We start from the raw sequence: 15,583 nt of genomic DNA, 5'->3' as shown, positions 1-15,583 counted from the left end.
TGCTCCTCGCCGTTTACCCGGCTTAATTAATTCTCGCAATGGTGGCACTCTTTGCGGCCGAGATTCATCGAGCGTGTTCCAGGCAGGCAGGAGCACGTGCCGTCGCCAGAGCGGACTGATAGAGACTGGCAGATGAGCTAATGGATAATAGGCGAACACCGACGAACGATTGTTCGCTGGAGCGATCCGAATGGGCGCCTCGTGCCTCTCTTCACGTATACTCGTGCACTTGAATCGCGTTCTACCTCTTTTTAAAATCCTCTCGTCTCGTTCCCGGTAAATGTCTAGCGACGCTTCAATTATCGAGACAATGGACACGCGTGACTCTCTCTTTCTCTCTCTATCTGCCTATCTTCGGAGCCTCGTCCTCCGAACAATGTGGCGTGTCCATTCTGCGTGAATTCCGAGAGAGAATCGATCGGAGGCCCGAGACGAATCTGGTTCGAACGGCCCTGCGATAGAAAATAGATCGTATCCCAGCGATTCGTCGAGAAGACCAAACGTTTAAATCCCAACGAAACCGGATAACCGGATTTCCCGTACGAATAAAATATTCCATTGAACGGCAGCCAGCAAGAGAGAAGGGATCCGAAGAGATTCGCGAGAAATTCCGGTCTCTTTTTCGTTGCCAATTACACGGGGCCGTCGTCAAAGCGTTTAATTCGATGAAAGGACGACCTCGTAATAATGTCATGGACCTTTCTTTTTCATTTTTCCCCGGAAATGATTCGCGCCGGTTCCCAAAGGAGCCGGATATGTCGCTCCCTTTTCGTAACGCGACTACGTCGCCACTGTGTTGTTAGTTCGCTGTTCTCGCGCGTACACGCGGCTGGCCTGTTCCTCGTTGCAAACTCGCGGCGGATCACGCGAGGTTAAAGAAGGTCTGCCTCCCCGGGTTCAGGCAAACAGGTTCTGCTCCTTTTCCGCAATGACGGGGCCGCGTTAACGCGCTGACAAATGGAAATGGATTCCAACCGCGAGTACCGTTTTCCTTCTCGCCTTGCCATCAGCTTCCGACACAATGACTGCTGTTCAAGAACTAGCTCGGCAATGTATCTATGTCCTTGTATGCACTGTTTTACAATCTCTTTCACTCACTTCAAACGAACTACGTAGACATTCTTAGCACGCATTCTGTCACGTTCGCTCTAAACCTTGAATGGTCATGAACTCTTCTTCCCGAGCCATAAACTCGGTCCATCCATGTATCTCTTACTCGAAGTTCAGTTTTTCGTAATAAATAGCCGTAAAAAATTCCTGCTGATACAATATCGTACAGCAATTTTAGATGAATTTTAAACGAACTCCCGCAGGTTGAATACACTTGTCTAAACGCGAACGTATCTATATTACATTGTCCAAGATAAATTTTGATTTGCGATATCTAGAAAACTTGACAACTTTTCTTGCACCGATGTATTCAGGAAACTCTCCTCTGTCTGCTAGAATTAAATTTGACTTTGTAGCGTGTTTGATTTTCATCGAAACATCTCGTTTTTGATCAAAGTCGTGCGTTATTACAGAAACTAGCTATACGAATTGCTTGTACTCACCAAAGTGTCTATAAACAAAGTTCTAAATTTATATTGTCACAAAATGTTCAATTTAATTTCTACAGGCATATATAGTACATGTATATATGCCTTGGCTCGCTACCTGGAGCAATTTAAAACAGCTCGTCCCGATCCTCAGACTATCATATCGTTCCGACACGCGGAACGTTCCCAAGAAGAAGTAAAAGAAGGAGAAGAAGGAGAAGAAGAGAAGAAATCTGCGGAGAATAAGATCGTTGAACTTTGCTAAACGCCAGTTTGTACCTCCCTGGTTCTTTCGCGCTCCGATAGAAGATAAAGCGGCTGTCGTTTCCCGAGGGGGGAGGCGAAGAATCCGTCGAAGGTAACGAACGGCATGGCGTCGAAATTGAAAGGGTTCCCACGAGGTCGCAATCCACGATCGTTAAACCGTGTGTTCGTTCGCCGATTTTGCCACTTTATTCTCCTTTGCTATTCCACCATTTCCAACCCGTAGCTTTCGAAGCTCGTTGTAGTTTCAAAGTCAATCAAAACTTCTAACTGAATCTCGTTTAATAAATCAATAAAATCCAAGGGTGAATGGAATTCCGGTTTGATCTCTCGATTCGACAATTTTCTACTATTCCGTGTGTTGCCTGTTGAGCGAAGGAAGAGAGGATGTGGCACGATAAAACGAAAAGGGTTTTTTTCCCCTTTTTTTCTTTTTGCTTTTTTTTTCGCTGGACGAAAAATTCACGAGAGCAGAGAGAAGACTAAACCCGAGGTTAGGCACGGCTAGTCGGCCATATCCATAGGCATCGACGAGGACGCGCAGGACAGCGTGTTTAGGGTCGATGAACCTTCGTACATCCGCGTTCGGTGCTTCGCGTATACTTTCCCTCTTTATCTCGCAGACCGTGTCTTCTCTCTTTTCTCGTTGCCTCCCCATAGCTACTCTTCTCGCTGCTTTCCATTCCCCCCCTGTTCGCTGCACTTTACCCGTTCTTAGAGTGGCGTCGCCGCCTCTCGCGTGCCTCGCCGATCGAGGGTGAAAGGACCCTCTTCTTTATTTTTCTCCTTCTTTACGCTCGCTGATGCGCGTTTACGATGCTTGACGACGCACTGCTATTGTCGTTCACCGATTCACCGGCTAAATTAGAATGTTGCTACCTTTGGTTACGTACATTGGTATGCAAGTGTCAAACTTCTCGTTCCACGTACATCATGTACGCTGCAATCTACAAGTACGATTCTAAAGTTACTACAGTAATTTTGGGATTTTGCTGCGCATTGTATAAAGTGAGGTATTGTGATCTCACGTCTTTTGTTGTTTTAATACTTTCGATGCATCTGTAGAAATGCATCAAACTTTTATCCATTCTATTTTTTAATGTATAGCATTTCATGTTTCTTACTTTCTCAACTATATTTATAGTTATATTATATTAATTATCTCATATGGGTAACAGTATTTCCATCGCTATGAAACGAAATATTCGTCGTTTGTAACAAGAATAATCCAGCGTCCACTAAAACGAAAGTTATAGAAAGTACACGGATATCGGGCTATGAAAATCTACGAATTTTACCTCGTCTTTCGAATATTGCTCCAATTTGTAACGTCGTGTAATAGAATATTCTCCGCTTCATACAATGATATGATGTCGTACATTGCATTAGATCGTATAATGGTATGTGTACCACATAATCGAATACTGTACCGATCGGATGTTAATGGAAGTCAAAAGCGAAAGTGTGAGCAGGGAAAGCAAGAAACACGCGGGCTGTTGAGTGACAAAGAAGCCAACGGTGGAGAGGCGAAGTGAAACAGCGGTTTCAGAGATCAATGAACGATTGTTTCCTACCTAAGCCTCTCGCGTCGTTCGTGTTCTACAGGTTGCACCGCGCGTCGGTGAACTCGGCACGCGTTTCTTCTCCGCGTCCGCGTTCTTTTTCTTGTCGATTCTAATCGAAAGTGCTTCGTTCGAAGAGAACCGGCTCGATCCGTTTTTTTTTCGCCTCTGTTTCCACTCTCGACGATTTCGTATAATACGCTATCGCGATTAACGAGCCTTACTCGGCGAATGAACGATTAACAATCAATTCTATTTAACGTCAGAAATACTAAAATTTCTTTTTCCTTAATTGAAACAGTGGTTAAAACGATTAAGCAGTTCGTCAATCTACATACAGTATTTTATAGATCTGCAACAGTGTATTTCTGGCGATTTGAATAATTTCTTTGGAAAATGCGTGTGAAAGCTCGTTCTTCTTTTAAACAACAATAACTGCAGTATAATCTGCTGCTATTCTAGATAAAACACTGAGATATATTTATTTTCTTTAAAAGTCAAAAACTTGGATAATTGTATATGTTTATAAAAATAATGATCTTTACACATTCGCTAATGGATGAAAATGACCCTATTGGACTTCTTTTCTGTATGATGCTTTTGATAAAGTCGTTAATTTCTTTTTTATTTTATTTTGTGGAATTTTACTGAAAATCTTTGTTCATTCTTGTTACAGGGATTTGGAACGGGACTTGAGTTTATCCGAGGACAGCGATGATGAGACAAGCAAGGTAATAATATCGTTAAATTATTGAATATCATAATATTTTATTTTGTGGGATTATTACTGAATTTGTAGTATTTATATTAATTAATTCGTATTTGTAACAATTATTGGATTAAAGGTTCAGTTAGAGAGAAACATGGGTGAAGATCGCGATTACAGCGATGTTATAAAATTAATTGGTAATCGTTCCGTTTTTCTTCCACAGGAAACGTCATCGCGAACGACACGGGGAAACAGAAGCCCAGACCTCACGGTCGAGTAAGTATCCCGTTTATCAATACGATCGCTAATTAATACTCCTGTTATACGGTCCCATTATCTCCATCCAAAATTAATGCGCCCACCTATTTATAGCTAATTATCAACTTATTTTATCATTCTACCATAGCGATATACAGGGACTATATTATTTCTCATCTTGAATTTATTACTCTCGCTATTTTTAGCATATTATTACGTTCAACAACTCAGTCTATTAACGAACAGAACTTCGAATCTAAGTTATATTAAAGATAGAAAAAAAGCAATTTGAAACAACAAATAATTCCAACTACTTCGTTATTTTTTAGTCTAGAAATAACAATAATAAGTTTTAAGTTTAGAACTGACAGTAAATTTTATTTAGTCAGACACAAAGTTGAACGTTTCACGAATTTGTATTTATTAGAAAATTATTACTAATGTTCACAGTTTATCAACACCCCTAATACCAGCGATGACACCGGCCCCGCCACCCCTGGCACCCATGTCACCCATGGGCCCGTCACCGGTGGGTCCTCTCTCACCCACGAGGCAACTGAGTCCAATCAGACCTCCGTCACCGCCGAAGCAGTTGACTCCTGAGCAAGTGCTCTCACCTCCACCGGTGAGCCCGTTGCAATCAAAAGGTACTCCAAGCCCAACGACGCATCAAAGGCCATCCAGTCCTTCCGTTCAGGCTCCACAGAGTTCCGGTAGCGCCAGTTCAAGCTCTGATTCCGGCTCTGATTCCGGATCTGACAGCAGCGATGATTCTGAGGATGAAGCCAGCACACAACCCACCAAAGGCCCCTCCACTCCTCCATCGGTATCACCAAAGAACGAAAATTTGATCGAAGAACCGCCGCCTGCGATCGAGGAATCGAAACCGAGATGGAACCTCAGTTCGTTCTTCAATAAGACCAACATGTCTCACGGGGAACAGAATTCGGAAAACAAGCAAGCTCAGGTATAGTTTTCATCTGTAGTTGACATTTATGTTGGTGTTCTTTGACCTCTTAACACACATGATGGTTTCGTATTGTGAAAGTGAGAATTCGTTGGAATGACGAACGAACGAGGATCGAGCGGATGACGAATGTTCAACTTAGAGCAGAATTTCTCAATCTTTATTCAATTCGATATTTTTTTCTCAATGAAATATTTTCGTCTTATTAACCGGCTATAATCACAGAGTTAAGAGTCAATAAAAATAAGTCAATCTCAATTAGGTTGGTCTTAGTCCTTGTTTCGACCACTCGCGGAGAGACGCGATCGCGAGGAAGCACGTCAACGGGAGTCGTAAATTCCCGTTACGATTATGCAATCGGCGCTACAAAATGATCTATCCCCTATTTCGGTTAGGATAATAGAGGTGGTTGAATCGAGTATACACTAAGTTAACAGGTTACAATTTGCAGTTTATTCCAACAATTTGTAGACACATAGATAGTTAGGCTCGGTGCGTATAGATAAAAGTTAACTGGCGATTGAACTAAGGGCAGAATCCGATCAAGGGATATGACTGAACTAAAGATCAGATAGATGAAAATCAGTCTAGAGGTGTTGACTGATCTAAAGATGTAAAACCAGTGAAGTTCGGTGACGATGCTGTGGCGGACGAAAGCTAGTGACGGGTGTATCCAGCGCCATCAGATTTGTTGATGACAATTTTGGCTAGGAAAGTGAGGGCAATGGTCGTTACTTCTGATTGTATAAGAAGAAGGTTGATGGACAAGGAAAGGTCTTAGCCGCCCCGAGATAAAGTTTCTAGCTGGAGATACCGAACGTGAGAAAACCCAACTTTCTCGTATCTTCCCCAAATAGACAATAAATTTAAGGAACACTTGAAATAAAAGATACTTGTTTGGTCTGAAAGACCCTAACTATGACAATGCCAAGATTTATGGTAAGTCCTTAAGATTATTGAGGGTAAAAATACTCCATAAGTACTTCACGGCCTCCAGGGTATGAAACCCAAAATCTGGAGGCTCTAGAGTTTAGAGTATCGATTGAAAGGAGCGTGTTAGGTGGAAATTTGGCTGCTCGTGGCAGAAATGTGTGGTGTTGTATATGTTATTTTCCTAAAAGTTCGGTATTATTGAGAACTAGAAGAGTTCTGTAAAAATTGTTGAAGAGGTGAGAGAGTTGTACGAGTTCAGTGAGAGTTCTTGGAAATTGAAGAGTTATCCTGAGAGTTATAGGTATTGCTGTTTGATTTTTATTTCATTGTGAAATCTAGTCTCATCTGTTACAATATTTTTACTATAGTTGGGCTATTTTGAACTTAGTTGATTTCTTTAATTAATGATCTTTACATCGATTCGAGCTACGACATCCTATACCAAAATATGTATACATGTAACGACAGATATGTATCCTCATTTTCATCCTCATTTCCATTATAAAAACGTTTAATCATTTCCACTAGTAAAGCGAAAAAGATGTGCCTGTTAAGAGGTTAAGTGTTTCATGTTTAATTGATATAATTCACAGTGGTTGGTGTTTGGGTGTGTGCGTTAAGACATAATCATAAACTTATATGATGCTTGCAAGTTCATAATACATGGAAATACGAAGCATAATCATCTTCTGAAACTTTAACCGAGTTCAGCGTAGTACCTCATCAAACTTTGTCCAACTTCGAGTCCCGCTGTGGTCTTCAATGGACATTCGTAACAAACTGGCTCGTTTTTTGAATCGGGGCATTCCATCTAAATATATTTTTTCCCGCTGGTATCAGGACAGTTACATTAGAGACTTACTTTTTACAGGATTGCAATAGGCGAGAAGGTTCTCCAGCGGCAACGACGGACGCTAGAACGCACAGGGAAAAGGCAGCTCATGATTGGCAGCTCGACGAGGCCCTGAAAAGCACTCGTAACGCCACAATGATCAGTGTGCTGGACAGTGACAGTGATCGTCCCTCGGATCAAGAGAAAAGTCAGCCAGCGGAGGAAAATCAGCCAGAGAAATCAAAGGTGGCGGACACTAGGAAACCAGGTCGACCTCCGGGTCGTCCCAGAAAACTTACCAACAAGAATACAAAAGGTGGTCATCGGACGCCAGAAGAAAATCTGAAAAATGGTAAACCTCGTAGCAGAACGAGAGGAGTGGGTAGCCCCAAGAAGAAGGCGCCTCTTTCGAAACCCACCATAACGACCAGCGATGATGGAAGCGATGACAGGTCACAGGGAGCTTCTAGCGACTCGGATAGCGACCGACCGACCAGGGTGTCACCCGTAGTAGTCCCAATAAGCGAAAAGAGATCCAAGTTGAGTGCATCTTCCAGCGAAGACGAACGCCCGCCAAATAGAAAAAACAACAGTGCCTCCGACGATGATAATACACGCTGGAGGAGAATGCCTATCAAAAGGAGTAAACTGGCAGATTCGCCGAAGAAGCAAGAGAAGAGAAAGAGTCCCGCGAAGGCGAAACCTAGAAGATCCAACTCACGGGTGACCAATGTCGCTGGCGGGTCTGATTCTGATAGCGAGTCTGAGTTGTCCGTGAGAAATCGTATTCAGGTTGCCAGGTAAGTGTCTTATATATTAAGGAACAGGATCTTCTTGCACAATTGAAGGGGTGGTAAATTATTGTGCAAGAGGGCTTGTACGATAAAATTAAATTAAGTAAAAAGATTTAATGAATTTGATTTGTTGTGAATATAGAGTACCTCCAAGGCCAAGGGCACCACCGACTAGAGCTACTTCTCCAGAAAATTCAGACAGCGATAACAGCCCAGGTCCGAAGTTACAGGAAGAGGACGCGGGTAACGTACAGGACAAGAAGAAGAGCGACACTCTTCGGAAAGTATTTTCATCTTCTATGGGAGGAGGAAAGGTCGGAGGTAAAGGAGGGAAAGGCGGTAAAGGCGGAGGAAAATGTGGCATCTACGTGGAGGAATATACCTCTGCGAATACACCGACAGGAGGAGACAGTCCGTACAAGAGACCGTCGTCACAGGCATCCAGTTTGATTCAGTCTTTCCCACCGCTCACCTATGCGAATGGTGTGCCAAGTTTGCCCTGCAGGATCGACCTGAGCAAACTTCCGCATATATCCCAGTTGTCGAGGGGTCAAGAGTTGAGACAACGCACGGAACTTCCGGACACGAGGCCGTCGTCGAGACAAGCCTCGACGCTGACTTTACAACCCCCTCGACCGCCTACGCCGGAGGAAGGGGAGATTGTCGATACGCCACCGCCTCAACAACTAGCCTCCGACACGAGGATTCACGGTGACGCATTGTTGGTCGACGGTGACCTTAAGAATCGCGCTATGATCAAGGGCGAACTTATATCGGACACGAAGAGTAATTGCGGCATCGGTCTCGGGGCTGGTGTCGTCTGTGCAGGTGCTAGTGGATGTGGTAGTGGTGCGGGTAGCCTGCCCAAGAGGAAACGTAGTCCGAGTTGTAGTTCAGTGTCCAGTTTCGGTACTGTGTGTTCCGCGGAGACTAAAACGAAAGAGTCGGGAGAACACAAAGAGCGGAAGAAGAGAAAAAGGAAACATTCTGATGCCGGATCAGTTACACCTAGGCCATCTTCAAGTCAGGTACTAAATAAATGACATTTTTCATTTCCCATTTCGTTCAACATTGTTCAAGTTTGTTGAACGATGACATTTTTGTTGAATAGCAAAGTGAAATACAACCAACGAACCATGAACGGGAAGAAAAACTTGACACCAGTTTATTACCGCCACCACCTCCGCCTCAGCGAGTGTATTATTCCTACTTTAATCCTCAGAATGAAGTTTTGGAGGATCAGGATAGGTGGTAAGTGAATGTTACATTGCCTCGGTTGAAACCATGTGCGCTAAACTTGTGCCGATAGGATGGACACTTAAATTTACTTTGTATGTTCGCGTGCTAGTAGGGACCAGAATCAGTACCTGATGGAAGCGAAGCGGCTAAAGCATAGCGCTGACAAGGAATGCGAACTCACGGCGCAGGGTATGCTTTACCTAGAAGCCGTTCTCTGTTTCCTGCTCACTGGAAACGCCATGGAGGCGGATCCTCTCACGGAGAGGGCATCGTTCACCATGTACAAGGATACACTTAGTCTCATCAAGTGAGTATATCCCAAAATTACCCTTGAACTAGAACGAAGAGTATCCCCTAATTAAAGTTATTTCCGATTTCCACTTGCTCTACTTAGATACATCTCCTCTAAGTTCAAGAGCCAGCAGAGCAACTCGACAGAGAGCAATATACATAACAAGCTGGTCATTCTAAGGTGAGCCCGCACTTTGAGCTTTTTCCGTCTATCGTGATTGTACGAGCGTGTTTCAAAACATTGTTGTGTCTCGTTTGTTTTAGTCTCTTTTGTCAATCCCTCATATATTTGAAGCTGTACAGGATGCGCAAATACGAAATCAAGGAGACCCAAAGAATTCTCAACGAGTACCATCAAAAGGTATGTGTGCTGGACTCGAACGCTTCATCATAAAATGACAAATTATTCGACTATGTAATAAAATTTATATTTACTGTCTTATCTTTAGGCTGCTCAGGCAACACCGGTACAAGCAGAAGGACAAGGGACGCCATCTTTATCCCCAACACCATCACCGGCTGGTTCTGTGGGTTCTGTTGGTAGTCAGAGTTCCGGATATAGCAGCGGCGAACTAGCAAATCGGGGAGCTGCTTCGGGTCAACCGCAGGCAGCTCCGTCGTACGTTAGTGTTCCATATATTATTTATAACGCTATGAATAAGCAAAATTGCCAATTTAACCTGCTACTGAACTGTCTCGATCTGTGGGACCAGGCAAACGCTTTGGTGACAGATATGAATAGAGGTGAGTTTCGAGCATTCGATCATTCATATACATATTTCCGTATTTGAGGAATATATAGCTAAAGTGTCTGTATTGTCGTTTTGTACTTGCAGATTTCTTCATCGAGCTGGATGAAAAATTGGGACCCCTCACATTGAAAAGTTCATTGCGTGATCTGGTGCGCTACGTTCAAGCCGGTATAAAGAAGCTTCGAGATCTCTGACCACAGTGGCATAGCCCCAGACCGCCCACCCCTAATTATATTACTTCTCTCCCACAAAACATGGCCACGTACCCAACGATGTACACGTAAAGATATATAAAACGATCTTTGTGGACTTGGAAGACGTACGGAAGATCGGCAATCGTGTGATTATAGTAACGTAACGCGCGTTGAGAAAATCGTCGAGCAAGAAAAAAAGCAAAACAGCGGGAGACGTCGAGTATATTCTCAATGATTAAGGACTATTCTGGTGGGGAGCAAGAATTGAAGGTGGTCTGGGGAGCAACGAAGAGACCGTTGTATTCGATATAATTATATTCGAAAGCTCTAATCACTATGTTTCTTCGTTCGGGGGTTCGTGAATGGGCGCCCTGGCATTTTTTAAAACTCCTAGCACCAATTTTATAGTCAATTCAGAGTTATTCGTCTAACAGTGAAGGAAGTTAAAAGAAGAATGATCAATATGGGTTCGTGATCGGTCATAGAGGGAGCCCTTGTATCCTGTGTATAGCACGCGTTACTTATTTTCGAGATGCGAATGGACTGGCAATGTAAACTCAGAGGGGAAAACGATCGAAACGAAGCAATAGAAGAAACATTCGTTCGAAAAAGACGAAGAAAGAAACGAGGACGAAATACTGGTCCTTATTTTTTTCGGAGTAAATCATTTTTGTAAGTTAACAAACGAGGTCGACAAACATAAGGAAAAGAAGCAAATGAACTGCGAAGGAAGGAAATGACGGAGAAGGAATAAGAAGTGCCACAGAAGCGCCCGTGTGTTCTCGCTTTACGGTGCGCCGCAGCCGACGTTACCTGAAGCATGAGTTTCGTCCTGGCGATTCGAATGCGACGAATACACAAGGATATATATATATATGCATATAGTTTATTACCTATATAAATATATAAATAATTATAAATACATAGATACGAATATATTTAATGAAAAGAGAACCATTGCGTTATGCACGCCGGCGTTCCCTTTTTAGTAAATAAAAAGGAAACAAAAACAAAAGAATATGGTGGTCGTGAGATTCGTGACGTTTAGGTGAGATAGAAGAAAAGAAAAGAAAATGGAGGAGAGACAGAGATGGGACAATTTAGTGTAATGATGCATTTCTCTTCGGTGGAGATGCACCGCGAGCAACAAGATCAACAGATTGATCCAAAACCGATACAACACTACTACTATTATGATGTCTAACGTCTTTGAACGAAAGGCATGACTCTTTTTTGTAGATAGGTTACGAAGGAGAAAAAGTAATATAGATTAGATAATTAATACGCAACAAGGAAAAACAAAGTTAAACGGTAACAGAAAAAAAAAACAAAACAACCAATACATATTATTTACATTACTTAGAATTAACCGGGGAATAAGTAGAGGTTCTAGTGATGAGATGAAAAAAAAAGAATATTCAGATAATGATATATAGTGCATACACTACATTATAAATAGTGTGATTATAAAGGAAGAAAAAAAATGAAATGACAGAAACAAAGAAAGCGAGAACAGACACCAAACGAAAAAAATAGCGCGTAACTCTCATTACACGAGACATAAGAAGAAGAAAACAACAAAAGATAAAAAATATACCAAGCGTAATGGATAAGTAAGTTGCTCATGTGTATATTTTTGTAAATAGGTATTTGCGAGTGCCGCCGCCTTGAGGGTGACCTGTCGACGTTTAAATCGGACGCGACAGGCCGGCCCGCCCCAATTTTTGCTACCACAAATGTTATCGAAAATCAAGAAATTTCTGGTAAAAAGAAAAGATAAAAATATTAAAATACACATACACAAGATATTACATGTCCACCGAATTTGTCCTAGAAGTTTTTTCCGAAGTCCAATTCTTCAGAAATGATTGTATTATGTTAAATTTTTTTTTTTGTACATATATACATTTTATTATCGCTCGTACGATTATTACTATTCTTTTATTGTTGTATCTTTTACGTTCAATTCAATTGACCACCCTTCATCCGCCTCTCGCGAATCGATTATCGTATTTGTTCGATACGCTTCCTTTTCTTTTCGTTGTTCCGTCACCGACAAAATTAAACAAAAGAACGAAAAAAAAGGAGAAAAACCGTTATGTCGCAAGATACGCACGCAATTTAGTGTTTTTCCTATGTTTTCGCAGCTATGAGAATGTAGGCTTAAAAGTATACGAGGATCGAATGTAAAAGGAAGAGAGAAGTGAAGAGATAAACGTTTTACCTTTCTCGATAAAACGGCGAATTCGATTTGATCAGACCATTGTAACGAGATGAGAACAGGAAGAAAATAGCAAGTGGAAACGTGTTAGCAGTCAATTGCCTAGCGAGCGAGCATTCAACTGGGAGTTAATAAATCGTTCTTCGGACCAGGATCGTAACGAGCAATTTATCTCATTAACAATTAGTTAAAACATATCGAAATTGAATCGAATTAAATTTCAAAACTCCCGGGAGCCTTTCCGTTAAAGTTTCTAATAATAATACGGAACGTGAGAGATGTTGGACCAATCTATAATCCGTAGAGACGTTTGATCATAATGCGCTGTCGGTCAATTAATTGCTAACGCTTTCCTACGAGTAGCGTGCAAGTAAAAAGGAAAAATAAATGAACGGACGAATGAAAAGAAAGAAAAGAGGAACGAAAGAAGCAAACACGGCGGAAAAAATGCTGGAACCGTGACAAAGGGATCGAACACGAGTTGACGAGACTTAGGGGGGCCCATATAGAGTTACTAAGCGCGGTCCAATGGTTCACGGGATACAATTTTATACCTCGTGTGCGCGTGCACACGGACTGAAGGATAAAAGAAACTAAAAAAAGAGGTCTATTAAAAAAAAAAAGTTTTGATATTTTCGAGACACATATTTATAGTGGATACGTATAATATCAGGCCTTTCGCTCTCGTCAGCTCGTGCTGTGAAAACGTAAAGACGAATACGCGATGCACACGTATATGCAGACAATGCACACGCATATTATATATACAGATGTACAGGTCGAGAATTTTGAACGAACTTTGCAACACGTACAATTCGGCTGTTGTAATGAAATCGAACGTTTCCGCGCTTTTATCGAGAAATTAGTTGTATGTGAGGATGGATGTTCTGCAGGGTGCAACGTCTGTCGATCGGCGTAACGCGTCATTATTAATTAAAAATTCTTTTTTTTTTTTAATTCCTTTTTAAGTGATTTTCTTTTAAAACTTTCTTGAAACGCTAAGTTTTATTTCGTCGATCTGTTTTCATGGTTTTCTCTTCTCTTATCGCAATATCGCGTTTTTTACGATTAGTTTTTTGCCGTATAAATTTTTCATATTCTTTAATTTCAAATATCTTTCTTTTTTTAATTATTTTATATTAAGATATGTTTAACGGTCGTCGCGCAGAGAAATGTTCATTTTGGACAAGTTCTACGTTCCTACCGACCTCCAAAGATAAAAAGAAACCTAGCGAATAGTGCTGCTGTTTTGATATCGCCACGCTTAGGTATTCCTTTCACGGGTGGCAGAGATTATGTATCCGGAGTCTACGCGCGCTTCCGTGGTTCCGCTTTTTCTCCATCCATTCTCTTGTTTTGTTTCTTTTTTCTTCTTTTAGTTTCTTCTTTTTGAATCGATCAATAACTATCGATTTATATATGGAGCTACGTGAACTTTTGTCGCTACGGTTTAATGAAAGTTTATCGTCGCCTATATATATTATATTATATTATATTATATTATATATTATATATTATTATATTATATATTATATATTATCATTATTATCTATATCTTTATTATTATATTATATTATATTATATTATATTATTATTGATTTATATTGGTACTATTATCGTTATTAATTTTTGAGGTATTTATAGGAATGAATGGGGTATGAGAGTACGAGAGAAGGAGAGAAAGAGGTGCGTGTCCTTGTGTGCGTGCGTGCGTGCGCGTACGAGAGAAGGTGAGTTTTGGGGGAGAAGAATGGAGAAAGAAAAAGAAAAGAGGAAACCGATTGAAACAACGTATGTCGCAATGACAACTGTATATTATACATACTACAGCAGCAGAAACGATTATTGGAGAATTGAAAGATGATATGTCGAGCGTATAATAATATACATATGTATGATATACACATAATAATGTCGAAAATGTTTCAGTTAATTAAAACTGTTTGATTCCTGTCTTCTTTACCCGCTACGCCGTAAAACTGTAATATATTTATATACATGTATACATACGAAACATGCACACGGACATGGAAACGCGCGCGCGCGCGCGCACAGAAACATACACGCACGCACGCACACGAATATACAACATTTACATACTCGTACAGGAGAAAATCCACTTACCACCATATATGTAAACATAGAGACATGCAATCATAATTATATTATTATATTAATAGTAATATACGATCATTATTTTACTATACTCTCGTATACGGTCGTATCGCGTGTAGTACCTAATTCCGATTCCGTAAACGCGTTGCTCCAATTTCACAGGAGAACTCTCTGGTCCTCCAGAAACGTTCGTGGTTGAGAAAATTCGCCCTCGACCTTGAAATACCAGAGCGTAGAGGAAGATGCGGCTGTACAAGAGAAAACGAGAGAAGAACATTTCAAATGTCGTTCAGATCCTCGTCTTTCGCGAGCCGTATTCCTATATTTGTATCATATACATTGACACGACACGGAGGATAGAGAGACGCGATGAGGGCGGGAGAGTTCGCGTTCACGGTGACGAGCAGCCGAACACTACTAAGTAGCAACGAGCAATGCACAAGCAATTTATTAATTAGTTAACATACCGCGTAGTACGATCGACGCGTGACAGGATGGACTCTTTACACGATTCGAAGGGTAGTCTTCCAAAGTGAGCCGACGTTGCAATAATTCTTTCGAAAAAAAGAAAAAGAAAGAAAGAAAGGAAGTAACCTCCACTAACGTTCGCCTCTACTTTTCGAACGACGCTCTAGTGACTCTAGCGAACTCTAGTCTGTCTCGTTCTCCGAAGTAGACTCTACCCTTCACTCGTGAGGGCCCGCTCGGCTGTCAGAGAAATTGAAATCGCGCGTCGATCGGTCACGTTTGATAGAGATCATCTCAAAGAGACGGCCAGACAGACGAGCAAACGAAACGAGCAAACAAGCAAGCAAGCGAACAGACAGAGAGAGAGAGAGAGAGAGAGAGAGACTCGTAGGATCGAAAGGGAGAAGTGACGAATGAGAGCGTGAACGGATACAGAAAGGAGAGGC

At 41.5% G+C, this 15,583-nt stretch overlaps 1 protein-coding gene across 10 annotated transcripts in view; it reads left to right on the top strand.

The window, feature by feature from the left end:
* The window catches only part of lilli (AF4/FMR2 family member lilliputian), a 168,509-nt gene extending 155,596 nt beyond the window's left edge, over positions 1 to 12,913 (top strand). For 7 of the 10 annotated variants that reach the window (XM_069114987.1, XM_069114989.1, XM_069114990.1 and 4 more), the window contains 11 exons: positions 4,041 to 4,095; positions 4,297 to 4,349; positions 4,782 to 5,298; positions 7,103 to 7,863; positions 8,000 to 8,885; positions 8,969 to 9,108; positions 9,206 to 9,403; positions 9,461 to 9,568; positions 9,652 to 9,748; positions 9,837 to 10,131; positions 10,224 to 12,913. In XM_069114987.1, the coding sequence (XP_068971088.1) occupies positions 4,041 to 4,095; positions 4,297 to 4,349; positions 4,782 to 5,298; positions 7,103 to 7,863; positions 8,000 to 8,885; positions 8,969 to 9,108; positions 9,206 to 9,403; positions 9,461 to 9,568; positions 9,652 to 9,748; positions 9,837 to 10,131; positions 10,224 to 10,333 (3,220 nt within the window). In that variant the 3' untranslated portion in view covers positions 10,334 to 12,913. The remainder of the gene's footprint in view (positions 1 to 4,040; positions 4,096 to 4,296; positions 4,350 to 4,781; positions 5,299 to 7,102; positions 7,864 to 7,999; positions 8,886 to 8,968; positions 9,109 to 9,205; positions 9,404 to 9,460; positions 9,569 to 9,651; positions 9,749 to 9,836; positions 10,132 to 10,223) is intronic. The other 3 variants (XM_069114993.1, XM_069114991.1, XM_069114992.1) reach the window with 3 other exon arrangements.
* The last annotated feature ends 2,670 nt before the right edge of the window (positions 12,914 to 15,583 follow it).

Source organism: Bombus flavifrons, chromosome 6 (assembly GCF_040668555.2).
Source record: "Bombus flavifrons isolate JBK064 chromosome 6, iyBomFlav1_principal, whole genome shotgun sequence".
In the NCBI taxonomy this organism is placed as follows: domain Eukaryota; kingdom Metazoa; phylum Arthropoda; class Insecta; order Hymenoptera; family Apidae; genus Bombus; species Bombus flavifrons.
This window is presented reverse-complemented; position numbering and strand designations above follow the sequence as displayed.